A 19,721-nucleotide genomic window follows, 5' to 3' on the forward strand; every position below is an offset into this window, starting at 1 on the left:
CTCAATTTCTTTTATGATAACCGGTTTAATTAGATTGTCATCTATAATAATTTCTATTATATTTTCCCAGACATTTGTGCTTTTAATCTAGGTTTTCAAATTCATTTCCATAGTTGAACAAAATAAGTTTTTATAATAAATTTCCATTCTCCAGAAAATTTCTCATTCAGATGTTTTATACTAGGTTTAGGTTTTCCCCCTTTTCTTCTTGATTAGATTATCTGACTTGTTTTGTTTTTGTTTTTTCAAAGAACCAGCTCTGGATTTATTTATTAGTTCTATCATTTTTCTGTTTTCTCTTACCACTTGCTTTTATCTTGACTTCTTTAAATGTATATTCACTGCTCTTCAACTTTGTAATTTGAATGTTTAATGATCTCGTTTTCATTGTTGGTGTATGACGTCCTCTTAACAGACGCATGTGAACCAAAGTTACCAAATCTAAGCTCCAAGCCCAACACTCACTTCTGACCTCACCTCCCAGAGGCAATGTCTTGGCATAAATATTTTTATCTAAGGCACCTGAAAAGCCTCTGGAGACCAGCTGACTTGCTACAGCCTCTTGTCCCTGAAGAACAGATCTGGGAGGCTTGCATTTTGCAAAGCAGTGGGGTGGGGCCAGAGATGAAGAGATGCAAGTGGCTGAGGTGCAGCAGGGAGACACCTCCTCCCTCACCCCCGCCTTCAGCCCCACCCCTACATACCAGCCCCTCCACACCCATGCTGCTCCCTACTGGATCCTGTGCCTGACTAGGTTGGGGGCGGGGGGGTGGGGGAGAGCTGCCCAAGGATTCCATTCTTTCCTAACTAAGACTGTCTAGCTCTCCAGAACGCCACTGTGGAAAAATCAGAAGGGGCTCAAACATCCAGCTTTGGGGCCACGTGTCAGCCCTTCTTTCCTCCCTCCTGTGGGCTTCTCTTTCAGTCCGATTTTCCTCTACCGCTCTTCTCCTTTGTCCCTCACGGTAGATTTGAAAGCCAAGGAGGTTAGGATTCTGTTGGTCTTGTCTCTGTGCTCTGCACCCTCCGACCCCACTGCACCTGGCCCCATCCTTAGAGCCCCGGCTCTCGTAGTTCTGTGCCTGGCCAGCCTCTCGGCTCCGTAGCGGTCACATGGGGCTGGGAAGGGCAGGGGAACACTGGGCGCGTTGCTATGGTGACTTCTCCGTTGACAGCAGAACCACTGACTCCCGCGGGTCCCACTGTTCATTTTTGCCTCCTTGTGCTGTAGAAATGTTACAAGAAGCCCACAAAAGTGAGGCAGATTTGAGCTCAGCGTTGTCCGGGGAGGTCAGAGCCTGACATAGGCTCCATCAGACCCCTGTCTGACCCTTCCTACAGCAGTGTGTCTTGGAACATCTGTCCATACCCCGGGGAGCCATTCAGGGGAGTGCAGCATCTTCCAGATGAATCTGGCGTTACTTCCTTTACGGACTTGTCACTCGGAAAGACTGTTGTCAGTGAATTCTCCCAAGGGAATCCCCCCGCCCCCCCAACCCCTCCCCCCGGGAAATGCTAGTTCTGCCTTTGCTGAGAATTCAGGGCCTGTGTCCTTGCCTATGATTTCAGAAGTTGCAGAAACGTTATCCAGATGAAGTGTTTTTTACCCAACGCCATCCACTTTTCAGAAGAAAGTCACTCTAAACCCCAGTAACAAATAGGTGATAAGTTGTTTTTCTCGCTTGAAGAGATCTTTGGTTGATTCCCCAGGCTCTGCACAGACTACCCAGAAATGTCTAAAGACCCAGGGGGATTCTTGATTCTGCTGCTGAGTTTCTACCTGAGAGCAACCCCAGAAGGCTTTGGGGGGGAAAAAAAAGTAAAATCAACTTTATGTTAAACTGTAAATGTACATAAAAATCGATATTGATGTGGTTGCAATTATTTTAAACATGGAGATGGAGACAGGTTGCTCTGAAATGTCCCCCTTGGAAAGGCTAAAAGTGGTTTTCAAGAAATTACTTGGGAATTTTAACTTTTAGAAAGCTGGGAAGGATAAAGACAGAAATGAAAGCTTAGATTTGTGAGTCACTTTAATGGCTAAAATGCTTTCGGCGCCTGGTTTTGTTTTCTCCTGGCGGTGGGCCTGTGTGGTATGTTTGGACGTTATTAGCCACCTTTGGGGTAAGAAAAATCGACTCACAAAATAAATGCATTCATTCCCTCGGTGAACACCTGAGTGGCTGCAGCATGACTGGCTTAGCCCTGGTGGCACATCAGCATCAGCGGGGAACCTTTCTAAAACTCCCCGATGCCTGCTCCTGTCCCCAGAGATTCTTAACGTGCAGTCAAGCCCGAGCCAGTGGTCCCAGTGTTCACAGCACCTCGCTCAAAACTACACAGGAAATAGTGTTACCAGGTCTTAAAGTTCAGGTATACTCACTCCAGATTTAGTACTTTTCCCACTGTTCCTTCCTCTCAAAAGAAATTTTAAATTTAAATGTCAGAGAATTCCAGTTCCCATTCAGAATTTCGTTCCTGCCTCCTGTCAGCCCTTAAACATAATGCAGAAGTCCGAAATCATAATCTGTATCTCTAGAGGTGAAATCCCTGCTACTAAATACACTTTCCTTTTTCTTCCCGGTTTCTCTTTTTCGATGTGGAATAAGTCATCCCCAAGACGACTAGAGCCAATTAAATATTTTTTCACACTCTGTTGACATGAATGAGAAGAGCTGTGGCTTGTGCTGGAAGTTTGTCACATCTCGATAATGATGTGAGCCAGCACTGAGGAGAAATCTATTTGTGGGAAACGCTGGGAAGCTTTAATTTGTTGTACAAGGTTCTCTTTGATGACCCTTAGTCACTCCACCTGCCAACAAGCAAAGACAGTTTTCTTCTGAGATCCGAGGTCAATTCGAGAAGAGAACGGTTCAAAAGACAGCAGACATATCTAGCATGAGAGTTGTACATTCAGTTTTATGAGGTCAGCCTTCTTGAAAGAAAAGGCGTTGTCTTGGGATTGGAATTATTAATTTTCACTTGTGCTAATGCAGCTGAAAAGAGTATTTCAAAAGCAAGAGCCCAACTGGGCATTGATAAGAGACTTAAAATATGTGCAGAATTAATTTTTAAAAGCACTTTAGGTTTGCACACTCCCCCCTTCTAATAAACCACACAGCGGAGCCAGCACCCAGTCAGCAGGCTGTGCTCTGGGTGTACACCACTGGGTTCTCAGAAACCCTCCTCCTCTGTATACTGGTTTCTGAACTCTTAGGGATAAAAAGGGTCCATTTTACATTTTGATGACATAGCTGTTACAACACAGACCTCCTACAAAGGAGGTCTTCCCAAACCATGTGGATCTTGACAGAGCCAGTCCATAGAGAACAGGAGCATATTCATCATCTGAAACAGAAGACTGCATTTTTTGCAAGTCAAGATACAGATGTTATAGCAGATTAAATGTTTTTTAAAATGCATTTTATTATTCACTGTGCTACCTCAAAAGACATATGATGATGACAAAAGCAGATCAGTAATATTCGTTTCCAAAAAGCTTTCCACAAATTATGGCCTTTGAATTTACTAGAAATTTCCATAAAGGGGGAGTCAAAGGATACATTCATTCTTCCATGATTTCTCAAATGATTCAATGTGCCTAAATATTCTCACAAATGATGAAACTCATCTCTTGGGTAGATTTCGGGTGATAAGAAAGGTATTTTCACTAAGCTTCCACGCCATAAATTCTGGAAGTCCAGAGCCTTCACTGATATTTGCATGATGCCTCGTGGATGTGTTTCTCAGCAGAAGTCTGGAGGCAAGAGCTTCAGGGTCTCCGGACGGTGTTGGTCTCCTGAGGGGTACCACTGCCACCACTGTCCGATCCATCAGGAGATGTAAAAGACACGTTTTTGGCTTGTTCACCATGACTGGTTTCTTCCCATCCTCATGTTCTCAGCCACCCTGTCCTTGGAAACTGAGACTGTGCACTGTTCAGCAGACAACCAATTCTTGCTAATATGCTTTGCCAATAATTAACCACAAATCGTATTAACTGAGACCCCTGTGTACCCCCTGTGTTCACTGGGCTTGGAAAATGAGTCTGTAACTGTGACCCAGCATTTCATCCAGTGACAGTCGCCCTGGAGCTTTGGAATATTGGACACACCACGTTCCTCTATGGCCACGGGCCTTCCACCCTGAGCTGGCTGCCTTCTGTCCCGGCACAGCCTCCACCCATGCAAGAGCCAGCAGCGAGGAGACCAGAATTCTTTCAAAAACCAAATCAATTCCAGAAAAATTGACAACCCAGCATTTTGGAAAATATGTCTATTTTCTCTCCTGTGTGTCTTCAAATGTGGCTGTAACATCAGGAACCTAGGTGCCAATATCACAATATTTCCCCCCGATACACTTGCTTTAGAGAATCAACTTGTGTTATTATAATTTTTTTAACCCAGAAAGGTCTCCAAGGACATGCCTTAGATAACTATTTAACTCCTTGGCTGTTTTTTTATGAGACTGCTCTTAATATTAGCTAGTGATAGACTCTGCCCCTCCACATTCAAAATACCAAAGAATCGAACTCAGAAATTAAAGCAGAGTTCCTACGGTAGCTTTCACAACACTGAGAGGAACAGGACTAAAGGAAATGGAACAGGGGGTGTCTGTCACAACTCAGTGAAAACACACAAATGATTCAGCCGAAATACCAAAAACAAGCAAAACCAAGTTTCTCGGAAGGAGTTCTTTCAGTTCCCTCTCAGACACCACGTTAAAGTAAAGGCATAAGAACAGCCAGGGGTCCAAACCACCAAAGGTCTCGGTTCAAACTCTGCCGCTCCAGGTGAGGTTTGTAGTCAAGCAGCCTGTTAGGAATGCAGACTCCCAAGCCCCACCCCAGACCAACTCAGTCAGAAGCTGCATTTTCACAGGATCCCAGACGGCTGGTAGGGACCCTAAAGGCACATCTGAATGAAGTGCGGGAGACTCTTAACTCTAGGGAACAGACAGCGTTGCTGGAGGGGAGGTGGGGGGGGATGGGGTAAGGGGGTGATGGGCATTAAGGAGGGCACGTGATGTGATGAGCACTGGGTGTTATATGCAACTGATGAATCACTGAATTCTACCTCTGGAACTAATAATACACAATATGTTAATTAAATTAATTTTTAAAAATTTTAAATACAGGGAAGAAGAGAAAGCTTAGAGAGCCCCCAGTGACACAGTGCATGGTTCCTCCCTCCCTGACCCCCATATTTAAATAGAAGCGTCAGCCCCAGAAGGGGGGTGGGGGATCCTGCTGCCACTGAGTGCAGTGTGGAAACCCTGTTTTCCCTCAGAAAGGGGGTTAAATTGATCATATTCCCCCAGATCTGGGGCTTCTGCATCCCTGATATCAGCATGGATTTATTTACACACCGTAACAGAGGAAGGCAGTGATTTCCCACCTCGGCAGACAGGAGCATGGCAGCCTTCATTGTGAAGGGAGTGCCACACCACCAGGCTCCCCAGCCCTCGCTCTGGGCCTCCCTGATCTAGACTTTGAAGGCTCGGCTTGAGAACTACAGTAGGATGCACGGGAAGCGGCTTCAGTGAGTCCAAAGGGCGCACGCTTTGGTGGCTGGCACCTCCCCGCTGGAGGACTCTGAACACGGCGTGGGATTTAGCCTCTTCCATGATAGAGAGACGTTGAGGGATCCAACCTGTGAAAGCCATCACAGCCTCTGATCCAAGAATGCCCAGGACATCATCCAGCAACAGCTTTGACAGCCGACTCAGAAACAATTATAACTAACATGAAAGAAGAAACAATTTGCTCCCCCCCCAAACCCCGAGCAGTAGCAAGACACTTTTTGTCCAGCGTGAAAGTGTGTCTTACCTGTGATTATTTCATGGAATACAAAGTCTGAGCTTCTATCAGGAACAAGCTATTTCCAATTCAAATACCTATTTCTAGTTAATCAGACAAAAGAATGCGATGTGAGCCTAGTCTGGGAATATCAGCAAATCTTTCTTCCTAAAAGGCAATTGAGACAAATCAGAGTTGGCTTAAAAAAAGGGGGTGGGGGCAGGAGGGAATCTAATGTAATCAATAGCCCATTCAGTTCTTTTGTATAGAAGTTAGCATTATTTGAACAATCAGACATAGACCAGATGATGACCAGTTCCTGTATTCTGTGTATTGTCACCTAATGAACCTCTTTTGCTCACTGGCTCTCTGATGGCTGGGCAAGCAGCTGCCACTTGAGGACTTGCCATCCTTTAAGAAGCTGGAAATGGAAGGCTTGTTTAACTTCTCAAGCCAGAAACCAAAATCCATAATCTCTTCCCCATTTGGAATTGAAATTCTGGCTGGCTATCTTTCTGTAAAAACTGAAGTGAGTGTAGAGGTATAAATACAAGACTGAGACTCGTGTGGATATGTGCCATACTCTGTTTGCCTGCATAAAAACCTGGTGGGCTTGAGAAACCCCTCCTTCCTGAAAACGTGATCAGCCATAGCCTCTCTGAAAATAAAACAACATCCCCTTACAGCTTCACCATCTTAGTTGGCCACCATTTGTGTTCATGTGTTTCTAAAATATCTGTCAATAGTGAATTGCTAAAACAAATTATTTGAAAAAAATAATTTTCTGCCATCGAGCTCAGATTGGAAGAGAGAATAAAGCAAAATGAAACAAAGACGCTGGGAAGAACAAAGACACATATACATCATCTAGCCCAGCCCCCGCTGCAAAAATCATGTGGCAATCTAAATTAAATTATAACTAATAGCAGCAGTTTTTTCCAAGTATCTCAAATTATCACTTTAGATGCCAAAGCTCAAGTGGTTTCCATGGCGATGTTTTCTCTAGGAGATGTCAGCTACTATCTAATTTTTTTGTCCCTGATATATGACAACCTGAAGCTTTTAGTGCCTTTCATTTGGGGGGTTTTATGTTAGATAATCTCGATTTATTTTCATATGCATTTAAATGTGTGTTTTATTTGCAATTGGTTTCTGAGCCCAAAGTCTACAATTTTACATACTTTGAAACTTAGTAAATAAGAAACGCAACTATCTTTTATAGTAAAAACAAAAACAAAAACAAACTACTTCTACCCTTTCTGGGGCTGACGCTTCTATTTAAATAGGGGGGTCAGGGAGGGGGGAACCATGCACTGTGTCACTGAGGGCTCTCTAAGCTTTTTCTTCTTCCCTGTATTTCATTTACTACTTCATCCTCTCCCTGCCCGCTCAACGAGACAAGCAAGAAATTCAAGGCTAAAGAATTCGGATCTCTCTTCAATATTCTGTTCTTACAACTGTCTTTCAAACCATTTATTTGTACATCAGCACCTGCCTGGAAACTTCCTCTGTTAATTTTTCACATTCTATGAATGCCATCAACAATTATATTCTGACAGTGATGTTTTAAAGTACAATTCGCACTATCCATGATTTCATGATTTCTCAAGTGTTTCCATGGTGGTAATAACCATGCTGTCCGTGCTGTTTGGGCCCATGAGGGACTCCGATCTGGAACCAAGGGAATATTGGTCTTCGGTTCTCCTACAGTGTTGACTCGGAGGTTACCTCATTGTTCGGCTGATCCCGTCACCATATGGAATTATCCTTTGTCAGATACAGTGTCTCTCATGCTCAGCTTTCGAAGCCTGACAAGTGCAGTCAGAAGCCTTTCTATATCCTTGGCTTCCCCAGGCAGGCTGCCAACCACAGTGAGAACAACTGGGCTAAATTAGTTCATTGCCTTAAAACCATGCAGTCATGTTGATGATTTGCCAGAGCCAGTGTAGACCATGTATGGTGATGGGGAGCCACTTCCCCTGGTCCTGCTCTTACCATGTTTATTTGCATCAGAAACAGCTCAGCTTAGTGTTTTGCAAGCAGTTTCTGGAACCAGTGTCCCAGGTTCAAACCCTGACTCTACCACTTACTAGGCCTTGGAGCTCAGACAAGCTTGGAGCCTTTCCAGATGGGCTGAATATGCCAACCTCTCAAGGTCCAACGTGAGGATGAAATGAGTTAATGCACGCAAAGGGCTTACACAGCTTGCAGGAAGTGCCGTTATTGTATTCCCTAAATAGCTTGCTCCTGAAATTTGAATTTCATGTACATTTTCATGTCGTACTCCACAATGGAAGGAAAATGCTTCCGGGTTGATTCTACCCAGGACTTGCTCTTCTGGGCCCGAATGTGAAGAAAGAGTCATCCAAATGATGACTAATTCCATAATCCTAGAATTTAGAGCTTTTCTACTCATCACATACAAACAGTCTACCTGGTAACCTGTGATGTCCCTCGCCTCCTGGCAGGTGGGGTTCAGAACTCTCCCCCAGCACTCGAGAGCCCCGATTGTCTCTGCTGCAAGGGAAGGGCACCCCCCTCACCCCGGCGCAGCGTTCAGAATAAGAGGTGCTGATTACACTGTCATTTGCTTTCCCAGTAAATCCTGCCAAGAATGCAGCAAAGGGAAGGGCAAAACGCCTTTGGAACCAGAATAAAACTTTCATTCTTTCTATTCTTTGGGGGGGAGGAAAGCATATGTTTACTCACCCAGTTCTAAGATCTGATCACTTTACTGTATGTGTGTAATTATGGGGAACAACTCCCCTTAGTCCTGCTCTTAAAAGTTTGCTGTTCCTTCCTTGTTTTCAACCTAAAGATAGAGGAAGAAGAAAAGTGCACCAGTACTGAGCGCTCAGATCGCTTTGCATGTGGCAAAGACAATGTCCGTGTGTCGAGTGCGAATCTGACCCGTGTCTGAATATGTTTGGGGCCTATGATCTGTTTTCCTTCTCTGGGTGAGAAGGGCAGTAGGAGTGCACATAAGGCTCTGAAGCCTCAGCCGGGCTGTTTAACAAGCAGTGTGTGGGTGAAGAATCTCTCCTCGTCGATTCCTCCGGCAACATGTTCTGCTCGTCCTACACTGGGCAGGGAAGGGGAGGAGAGCTAATCTCTAGGTGTGCAAAGGAAACATGGCCTGTGCATGGTCAGTATAATGGAGGTGGCCAGACAGACAAGAGGATATGAGCAAGGGAAATAAGCAGAAATACACACGCCTCTATGAGACACTAAATCGGAGCTGATGTAGCGCCATACTTTGGAGGTTATCATCACGTTCTATTATTTGGAGATTCAGGAGAAAAGTGTTTTGAATATAGTCTTTGCCTATTTGACGCAAGTCTGGTCTTGAGACTGTTAAGATCTGCAGTCTGATTTTTTTGTTTGTTTTTTGTTTTTTTAAGTAGGCTCCATGCCCAACATGGGACTCAAACTCGTGACCCCGAGATCAAGGGTCACATGCTCTACCAACTGAACCAGCCAGTCTGTTTTGACCTACTCATGACATTTCCCAAAATATAGGTTCCTTGATATTGCCGCACCCCTAAAATTGCTCAGCTCTCCCAGCAAACTGCGGGTGGGATGGAGCAGAATGGAGCATGTATCATGGATGAGCTTTGTGCTTTAGTCTCACTCATGTCTCTTGGTTTCCATGTTTCCCGATGTGCATTTCCCAGAGGATGTCTGGACCCTGGGGGAATGGACGGTTACAATGAAATCATTTCAGATATATCTATCAAAATAGCAATTGCTGTGCTTGCCAGAATAAAACAGATTTGCCTCAAGAGGGTAAGGACTTGCACACACTAGGACAACCAGGCTTTAAGTAATAAATAAAGCCATGAAAATAGGGATGCTCACGCGAGAATCAGAACCCTGCCCTTGAATTTCATAAGGACTCCCGTTGTACCTGAGGGTTTCCCACTGGTCATTTTCTGATAATCACCAAAGGCTAGTGGACACAGGAACCACTAGGGCCTTTCTATACTCAATCTGCTCATTTCCTTTATTGGGAAGAATAAGCACGCTGCCTTGCTTTCAGGGTTATGTCGAGTTTAGGTAGCTGACCTCCAAAATTAGACCTGCACTGGAGACTTGATTATTAGAAGAGGCTACGGAAACATTTGCATACATACCTCTTAATGGACTGATCTTAACAAACATCTCCTTAGCTCCTGCTACTTGTCTGCACTATTTGTCATCGGGACCGCAACGTAACTAAGATTGGCCCCTGCCTATAAGAGGGTGGCTACCACGTAAGGAGGGATGAGAATTAAGACTGATTGCCCATGACGACAGTGCCAGACACATGGCTGAGGATGTTTTTAGGAAAGAGGTAAGATTTGGTGGACCCAGAGAAGAAAGGCAAGGCAGATGTGAGAGGACCCCATCGATGAGCAAGGACACCTCCGCCTAAGCGTCAGCAATGTCAAGTTGGAACAGTGGTCCTGGCAGGGAAGAAGCAGGAGAAAAATTCAGCTCAAAGGAGGCCTCTCTCCCCCTGCCAAGGAGTTCGGATTTGAAACCAAAGGCAATCCTGGGATATTTTAAATGTTCTCTTCTAACTCTTGTTGTTGTTCTCGGATCATCTCAAGTCATCCCCACACCTTCCACTACTGTTTGTGTCCATAACTTCAAGGGACCCAGAGACAGGCATATCCATATCGCTAAACATCTGTGTTTCTCTGCAGTTTTGTGGCCAAGGATGCAAAGCCATAAAATGGGTTCAGAAGCAGAGAGAAACTGTGCTACGTTCTACCATCCGCATGACCTGAAGCAGAAAAGCAAACGGTTTCATAGTATCATGAATATCACGCAATAGAATAATAACAAAATTGCCCCTGTAATTTTTTTGTCTCCACGCTTCATGTCTTTTGAAGGGTCACATTATTTAAAAGTGGTGAGATTTCTGTGTTTATCAAAAGGAGATGAGAAATAGGAGCCACTCATAAAATACCAAATATCCAGGGGCGCCTGGGTGGCTCAGTTGGTTAAGCGACGGCCTTCGGCTCAGGTCATGATCCTGGAGTCCCGGGATCGAGTCCCACATCGGGCTCCCTGCTCAGCAGGGAGTCTGCTTCTCCCTCTGACTCTCTTCCCTCTCTCTCGTGCTCTCTCTCTCTCATTCTCTCTCTTCAAATAAATAAATAAAATCTTTTTTAAAAAAATACCAAATATCCAGGAGATCTCTCCATCTGGGTGTCCTGTAGGCACCTCAAACTCAGTATGTCCAAGACAAACCAGATTTATCTCCCTCATCCCCTAAAAAGGCTCCTCCTCCCATAGGTCCTGCCCAAACTAAACTGTCTAAAGGCTGGGACTTCCTCACCTGGCCGTCTCTTCCCAGCCCTCAAAAGACAGGGTGGGAAGAGGGTTGACTTTGGAATCAATCCTGCCCGATTTCCAGTCCCTTACAAGCTTGATGACTTTCTAGAAGGACGTGGACTAAATCGTGTCCAGATTTAGGTGATTACATTGGCAGAAAGCCTGGAAACTACGTCAAGGATGGGCACCGAAAGTGTAAGCTTTCATCCTTGGAAAGAAACTCTCAGTCTCTCAGTCTTGGAAGGATGGTTTATGTCAGGGAATTATGTGCATTAATAACCAGATCTTACTGTGCCCTATGAGTATATGAGTTACAACACAGCAACTACAAAGCAATTTCAGGCAATTTACTGAAAATATATAGGGTCATAACTATAACCACATCCATGCTTCAGATGAATGTTTTGACTACGTAAACCAAACCCTTCAACGGGGCACGGAAAGTTCTCATTAATAACAATTTTCATCTTTTTTATTGTTCACTGTGTATCCCCAGCACTCAGAATGGTGCCTGACATACAGTAGGTGTTCTGGAAAGTGTGTTGAATGACTGAATTAAATTTATTTGTCACCATCTACTAACAATACTTGTCTCAAGAGAAAACTCAGGTTTAAAGAAGAAACTGAGGTTTCTAAAAACATTATTTGTTTTATGTAAGCCATTTTTACTCACACAGGATAATTTTATGACCACCCTTAACATCAGGTGATGAGCCTGTAAATGCAAGATCATTGCATGGTTGGGCTGACACTTGGAATTTTGAAGGTCAGGCCATGCCGTCTACGCCAGATATTCCTGAAGGGCAGGGAGGGTTGCTGACGCCTCTGCACTCCACATTGGCTCTGCCCCTCTCCCTGTCTTCCTGGATTTAGGATCGGACCAGTTAAAATAAGCACATAATACTGAAAGGTCTCTCCCACATCCACCAGCTAAGGAGTGAGGGGGATATGAAAAGTCCCGAGGACTCAGAGTTAAGTTTTCTTTCATTTGTATCTTTCTTAGTGTCTGTATTTTAATCAAATCGACAGGTCTGGGTGGCACTGATGGCCAAGCTGATTTGGAATATGATGCATCCAGAAAGAATAATTTTCCTGGTCTTAAGTAAGAATATCAAGTCGAAGAGAGAAAGGGTTAAATAGCATTTACTGGTAGAATCTGAAATCTCTCTTTTTGGTTGCCCTATTTGCTAGAGAAAAGAAGAAAGGCTCTACCTACTTTTCTTTAAGATTTTATTTATTTATTTGACAGAGAGCGAGAGAGAGAGCTCAAGCAGGAGGAGCGGGAGAGGGAGAAGCAGACTTCCTGCTGAGCGGGGAGTCTGATGTAGGATTCAACCCCAGGATCCTGGGATCATGACCTGAGCCACCCAGGCGCCCCTCTACCTACTTCTCACCATTATCCTGAGAATCCTTAGAAGTAGAGCTTGAAATCCTGAGTCCTCAGTGAGATTCTCCTTGAATCAGAACATAAGCCTATTTCCTCAGTGTGTACACATTGAATTATGCCAAACAACTACTTTAATTTTTTTTCAATATCTAATTGATGCCATCCGGTAGCCGTGGCTCTGACTAGACTAAGGTAATCTGCTGAAGGAGAAGCTGCTTCTGTTGTAGTATTTGCCTTAAACCTTAACTTCTCAATCAGAAGTCCAGTGAATGTGAAATCATCTTTGAAGCTGAATTGGCTTGTGTGGATGATGATAGATACTCTCCTGACCTATCGAAAGACTTCAGGATCTATTTGCCTTGTGGGTGCTTGAAATGTATCTTAGAGAAGACTGAAATTTAATAGCACTGGTTCTTTTTTTTTTTTTTTAATAGAGAAAGAAACAAATTTCATTAGGCAGTTTATATTCTCAACTCTTAGGAAATTTTATCCCTGTACAAATTCCTGACACGTCCTATGTTTTATTAGAGCCATGTAAAATATTAATCTAAAGAAATGATTACTTTTTAAGCTAATGCTATAAGCTACAAAAAGCTCTACAAAAATAGTCAAGGTCACCCATTGTGAATGGGGTAAAAGTGAATAGGAGGCAGATTTCAGCCAAACATAAGAAAAAGAATTCTAATACATAAGTCTGCCTATCAGTGGAGCTGGAGCAGGCCAGCTGATAGTTCTGAGATTCTCTAAAATTCCTCCAAAGGATTCCTAGTGCTTCTCTGGGCCTCGTGTCAGGGAGAACAGCCCAAACCCAGGGTGGAGGTGCTGTGATCTTGCGGAAACAATAACAAGATGGGTCTGTCTGAAACCAACATCTCGTCTGGGAAAACAGGAAGTGTTGAAGAGTTGTATGAAGAAATAGGCACCGGGGCACCTGGCTGGCTCAGCATCCGACTCTTGGTCCAAGAGTTGTGAGTTCGAGCCCCAGGGTGGGCATGGAGCCTACTTTAAAAGAAAAAGAAAAAAAGAAATATGCATCAAATTTGGGGGGATTGATTGTATCCTTGACTCTTACACTTGACTTTTTCATGTCTTCCTCTGCAGCCAGTGCTGATTTTCCATATAATCCAGGACAAGGCCAAGCTATAAGAAATGGAGTCAACAGAAACTCGGCTATCATTGGAGGTGGGTGATGTACAGAACAGGCTTTCATGTGGCTGCTCACCTGTGGAAAGTAATAATTTTCAATAAAATCATAGTTGTTAAAAAAAAAAGGTCATGTAGATTTCACTTGATTCATTTTGCTATTTAAATATGACTTAAGATTGTAGCATATGGATGGAGAGACACCTGGCTACCTTTCAGTGCTGGCCTGTCAATAAAGGAGGGGGTGTGGCGCTAGCCAGCACCTGACCAGGCAGATGGGACATCGCGCAGTAGCCAGGACATTCTTATTCTTGTCCTACCTCTCTTTTCCATTCCGATTCTCTCCCCTCCCAGGTGGCCCAGGATAGCTTACTACAAAAGTGGGAAGGACTATGCTGATCTGGTTTGAGTTGTCTTAATAAAACTTATCAGAAAGTTAATAAGCCAGAGTATCTAAGACTTTCTAGCTTTCCTTCTCACCATGGACAGCTGCAGAATGATTGAACTCTCCTAACACAGTCCCTCCTTTCTGGGTCGGCACCGACAGCCCTCTTGCCCACAGCCTACTTCTCTGCCTGTGCCTTCTATCTTAGTTATAAGGATGTTTCCTGCATGTTTGAATATAGCCAATATTGTAAAGATATCCAGGATTTTAAGCCCAACCAGTCGCCTTGGCTTAGCCAGTAGGTTTCGTTTCTACATGGAGACGGTAGATGCCTGTAAAACTAGAATACATTCAGAATGCTGCTTCAATCACGTCCAAAGTTCTGGTACAATCTTATCAAGGTCCCTATCCTCATTGATTTTTGCTTTTTTAAGATCAACTTTATTAAAGTATAACATGCACGTACTCAAATGGAACAGGTCAATGACTCGTGACAAACACGCACACCCATAACCACCACCACAATCAAGATATTGAACATTTCCATCCACCGAAAGCCCTTTGTGCCCCTGGAGAGTCCCTTTCCCCCACCCTACTCCCAACCAAGGCAACCTCTGATTTGCTTTTTTGAAATGTAGATTACTTTTACCTCCTTTTGAATTTCATATAAATGGGATCATATAGTAGGTCATCTGTGGTGCCTTCTTTTGCTCATCATAGTGTTTTTTGAGAACTATCCATTGTTGCATGTATCGATAGTCTGTTTTAATTGTCAAGTTGTATTCCTCCTGTATGAATGTACTATCGTTTGTTGTATCTACTCCCCTGTGCTATTTGGTTTGTTTCCAGATTGGAGCTATTTTGAATAAAGCTGCTATGAATATTCTTCTTGAAGTCTTATATGAACATAAGTTTTCATTTCTCTTTGGTAATTCCTAGGAGTGCGACTGCTGGGTGTTATAGAAAGTGGATGTTAAACTGTCTAAGAAATTGCTATCCAGTTTTCTAAAAATGGTTGAACCACCTTACGTTCCCGTAATTAATATCTAGGAGGTCAGGTTTGCTCCACAATCTTATCAACACTTGGTATATTTTCAGTCTTCTCAATTTTAGCCACTCTAGTGGATGAGTAGTGGTACCTCATTGAGGTTTTAGTGGCAATTATCTGATGACTAATCATTTTGAGCATCTTTTCAGATGCTTCTTGCCGTTTGTAAATCTTTTGTGAAGTGTCTGTTTAAAACTCTTTTCTCCATCTTTTAACTGAACTGTTTGACTTCTTCTTTTGAGTTATAACAGTTTCTTTTCATATTCTAGATAGTTTAAGTCCTTTGTCAGGCATCTGTATTGTGAATATTTTCTCCCAGTCTGTGACATGCCTTTTCATTTTCTTAGTGGCATTTTTTGAAAAGCAAGAGATTTAAATTTTGAAATAGTCCAATTTTTCAAATCTTTTCAGTTTGTGATTTTTTTTAATTCTCTCTTTAAAACCTGCCTATTCAAGGTTGTGAAGATTTTCTTCTGTGTTTTCTTCTAGAACTTTCATAGCTTTGGTTTCGGTTACCAAATCTATCATCACTTTGATGGTACATAGTGTGGTATAAAGGTCAAAGCCATTATTTTCCAAATTAATACTAGTTATTCCAAGACCATTTGTTGAAAAGACTATATTTTCCAAATTTAATTTCCTTGGAGCTTTTGCCAAAAATCAATAGACCATATATATGTATGTCTGCCTTCTGGGTTCTATCCTGTTTTGTTGAGATATGTATCTTTCTTTACCCAATACTATGCTTGCTTTATTGTTTTACCTTATATTAAGCCTTGAGATGGCAACATACATTCTCCAGTTATTTCTTTTTTGTTTTTCAAAATTATGTTGGCTATTCTGGATCCTTTGCATTGCCATATAAAATTTAGAATCAACTTATAAATTTCCACCAAAAAAAAAGTTTGCTGTGATTTTCATTGGGATTACATAAGATCTATAAATGGACATCTAAACAATATTGGGTACTTCACTTCTTAAACATGGTCTATCCATCCATTTATTGACATCTTTAATTTCTCTCAGTAGGGTTTTATGGTCTTGAGTACACAGCCTTGAACAACTGTGTTCGGTTTGTTTTATTATAAATGGTATTATTTTATTACTTTTAATATTTTTCCAAGTATTTCTTGCTAGTATATAAAGACATAATTGATTTTTGTATATTGACTTAGTATCCTGTGTCCTTGCTAAATTTACTGTTAGTTCTAGAAGCCTTTTTTTTTTTTTTTACATATTCCTTAGGATTGTCTCCATAGATAACCATGTCACCTGAGAATAAAGAAAATTTTTACTTCTTCTCAATCTGCACTTTTTATTTCTTTTTTATTTGTTTATTGCACTGGCTCGGGGCTTTCAGTACCTTGAGAGAGCTGACATTCTTCCATTGTTCCATATTTTAGAGAAAATCTGTTTATTCATTTAGGACTGAGTAAGATAGCAGCTGTAGGTTTCTCACAGGTGCCCTTTATCCGGCTGAGAAGGTTTCCTTCTACTAATGGTTTCTGCAAAGCTTTAGAACGAATGGAGGTGAAGGCTTGCCCTGTGCTTTTTCTCCTGTATTTCTTCAAGGTGGTAAATTACATCGCTTTATTTCTTTAGTGTTAAACCGATCTTGCATTCCTAGAATTAACACCACTTCAGCACAATATATTCTTTCCCACACATTGCTGGATTTGATTTGCTAAAATTCTATCGAAGAGGACTATGGCTCTGTAGTTTTGTCTTCTTGTGATGTGTTTGTCTGGTCTTAGTATCAGGATAATGCTGGGCGTCTAAAATGGGTTGAGTGGTATTTCCTCCTCATCTGTTTAATTGTCCGACAATTACTGAGAGAAGAGCATTGAAATCTCCAAATGTAACTGTGTATTGGTCTAGTTTCCTTTCGGTCCTGTCCATTTCGGTTGCTGTTGTCTTGGAGTTTTGTGTTCTGTAAGGGGGAGGGTGGTGTTTGGGGGAAGGTGGTGTTTGGGGGAACCCGGGCGCCTGGGGAAGGGAGTGTGGGAGGGATGAATTCATGGTCTGTTTAATCGCCGGGGCTTCTCCTATCTCCACCAGGCGTCATCGCTGTGGTGATTTTCACCATTCTCTGCACCTTGGTCTTCCTCATCCGCTACATGTTCCGCCACAAGGGCACCTACCACACCAACGAAGCAAAGGGAGCGGAGTCAGCAGAGAGCGCCGATGCAGCCATCATGAACAACGACCCCAACTTCACAGAGACCATTGATGAGAGCAAAAAGGAATGGCTCATCTGAGGGGTGGCTATTTGGCTATGGGAGAGGGAGGGGCGAGTTATTAGGGAGGAGGGAAAGGGACAAAAGCACCCTACTTCATCCTCTTGAGCACATCCTGAAAATATCAGCACAAGTTGGGGGAGGCAAGCAACAGCAAATTCTGGAGATGGATCGCCACAAAAAAAAAATACTTTTTAATATTCCTTTATAGCTGAGTTTCCTCTTCTATATCAACTCAAAATAATACAAAAAAATGCTTTTAGAGTTTAAGAAATGGTTGAAATTTGTAGGTAATACTGTCTTATTTTGTGCGTGTTTAGAGGTGTTCTGAAAACCCATGGTAACAGGGCAAGTTTTCTACATTTTTAGGAGCCCTTAGAATGTGGATATTTTTTCTTGAGAAAAGCTGATGCACATGGCCTCCAGCATTCTCTTCATTTTGCATATAGTCAGTTTTTAATGGGCTATCATAGTAACTAGTTCGTATTCATACAGTATTTCTTTTGGTGTCCTGTAAATTGGAAAAGGAAAGGAAGGGGCAAAGAGAACCTATTATTTGCCAGTTTTCGAAGAGCCCTCAATCTATGCCAATTCTCTGAGAGTTCCCACCTGAAACAGTTGAAGGAAGAGAGCATATGGGCCCCTGCTGTTTAACAACAGAACCAACACAACAGAGAGAAGCATTAAGAACCAGGGGAAGTAGTTTCATATTGGGATTGTTGGTTTTATCTTTCATCAAATTCTACGAGCTAATACTGTTCCTTGTGTGTAGTCCTACTAGACCTATTCACTAACTGTGACTGTCAGCTATAATCCAGTGGTGATCAGCTGTTACAAAAGATTTCTGCTCTGCTTTACCTGCAACATGTTAGGTTACATTGTATGTGTGTGGGGGGGGAGGGGTGGGAACCTCAGCGGGGAATTAGAGCCAGATGTTACGATTTGTTTGCTCTGTTTCTTTTATAGTTGCAGCAAGAGTATGGACACTTTCTAGTGAATGCATAAATTAGGTTGCTCTTCTTAGTTTGCTTTAAATCTCTAGTTTTGAAGCCCCTGTGACAAAATCCTAGCAGACCAGGTCCTCTGAATGGACGTACCACAATAAAGCCAATGCTTGCTATCATTGTTGCTTTACTCTGAATCATATGGAAAACACTGCCATATTTTACATCATCTACTCCATATACTACTGTTCCATCCTAAATAGACACACTGCCATGATTCAGGGACTTCTTTGGCAGATAACATTTGAACCTCAGGTTTATCACAAACCTGATAACTGATTGTTGCTTCTCAGAGAATGGACACACGTAGATAGCCACACCTCAGTCTAATCAGGAATCTTGACCAACTTATTCTAACAAATAACTCCTTGATTTTATTTTAAAAATGATAGACTTTGTATGTAAACAAATGAGACAAAGCTCCTTTGGGAGCATCCAAAAATTATTTATTTGTAAAAATTACACAAAAGTTATTTCTAAAATGACTACCATTTATGATCATTATATTCAGGCTCTTAATAAGTACTTTCAAAAAAATTTTTAGACTCCAACATTTTGAGGAATTAAAAAGGATCCCTTTTTTCCTTCTCCTCCTGGAAGGGGAGTAAGATGAGGTTAAGAAGGTATTATTGCTATTTTTCTGACAGTGTGCCTCAATGAAATGGAAATTCTAGTTTGTTAGGGTTATATATACATATTTTTCAAAATTCTCGGTATGCCTAACTTATTGGAGGATCTCAGCTTCTTGGGTGATGAAAACTGTTATCTAGAGTTGCCAATGGCATGTTGTACACATTCCAGAGGAGACACTGAACCAGTTAATTCCCATTAGAGTCAAGGTAATAGAACCAAAGGGAATTCCCTTTTATAGTTGCTGACCTCAGCCACAATTATGAACACCCTTAACTGAAAGAGGTCTTGATCATCATTCCATAATACACATTGTTAAATGAAAAGTATGTGGTATGACTAAACAGCTGAACAATATAACTTTTACAAATGACATATTCAAAACCAAGGCTATTTATTTAACCAAGATGACTACCAAGAAGGGTTCTTTCACGTATTGTCAAATTACAGAAGCAAATTTTAAACACTATGTTTAGTAGGAATGTTTCTGATATTTCAAACCTATTTTACAGGTTATTACTTTTACACTTAACCAATAATGCCAGATGGAAGTTGAGTACTTCGTGCATTTCCCATGATAGCTTTGATCTTTATGGCATTGTCTCTGCACTTTCCCTTTCTTCCCAGAGTGATTAAGGGGTCAAAACAATCAAAAACAACCCCTGACACTAAAATGTTCTCACCCTTTCTCTTCACTCTCTTCTTCCCATTTTCCTGCCACAAGAGGTGAAAAATAGAAACCAACACTTCTCTCACCAATTTTGCAAA

General features: G+C 42.2%; 1 protein-coding gene across 1 annotated transcript in view; it reads left to right on the plus strand.

Moving 5' to 3' along the window:
- Positions 1-18,442, plus strand: part of CNTNAP2 (contactin associated protein 2) — a 2,027,980-nt gene extending 2,009,538 nt beyond the window's left edge. Inside the window, exons 23-24 of the mRNA XM_073899330.1 lie at positions 13,608-13,688; positions 17,141-18,442. Coding sequence (XP_073755431.1) covers positions 13,608-13,688; positions 17,141-17,340 — 281 coding nt within the window. The 3' untranslated portion in view covers positions 17,341-18,442. The remainder of the gene's footprint in view (positions 1-13,607; positions 13,689-17,140) is intronic.
- Positions 18,443-19,721: the final 1,279 nt, after the last annotated feature.

This window comes from Callorhinus ursinus, unplaced genomic scaffold (assembly GCF_003265705.2).
Source record: "Callorhinus ursinus isolate GAN/ISIS: 27379988/994484 unplaced genomic scaffold, GSC_fseal_2.0 scaffold12, whole genome shotgun sequence".
Lineage (NCBI taxonomy): Eukaryota > Metazoa > Chordata > Mammalia > Carnivora > Otariidae > Callorhinus > Callorhinus ursinus.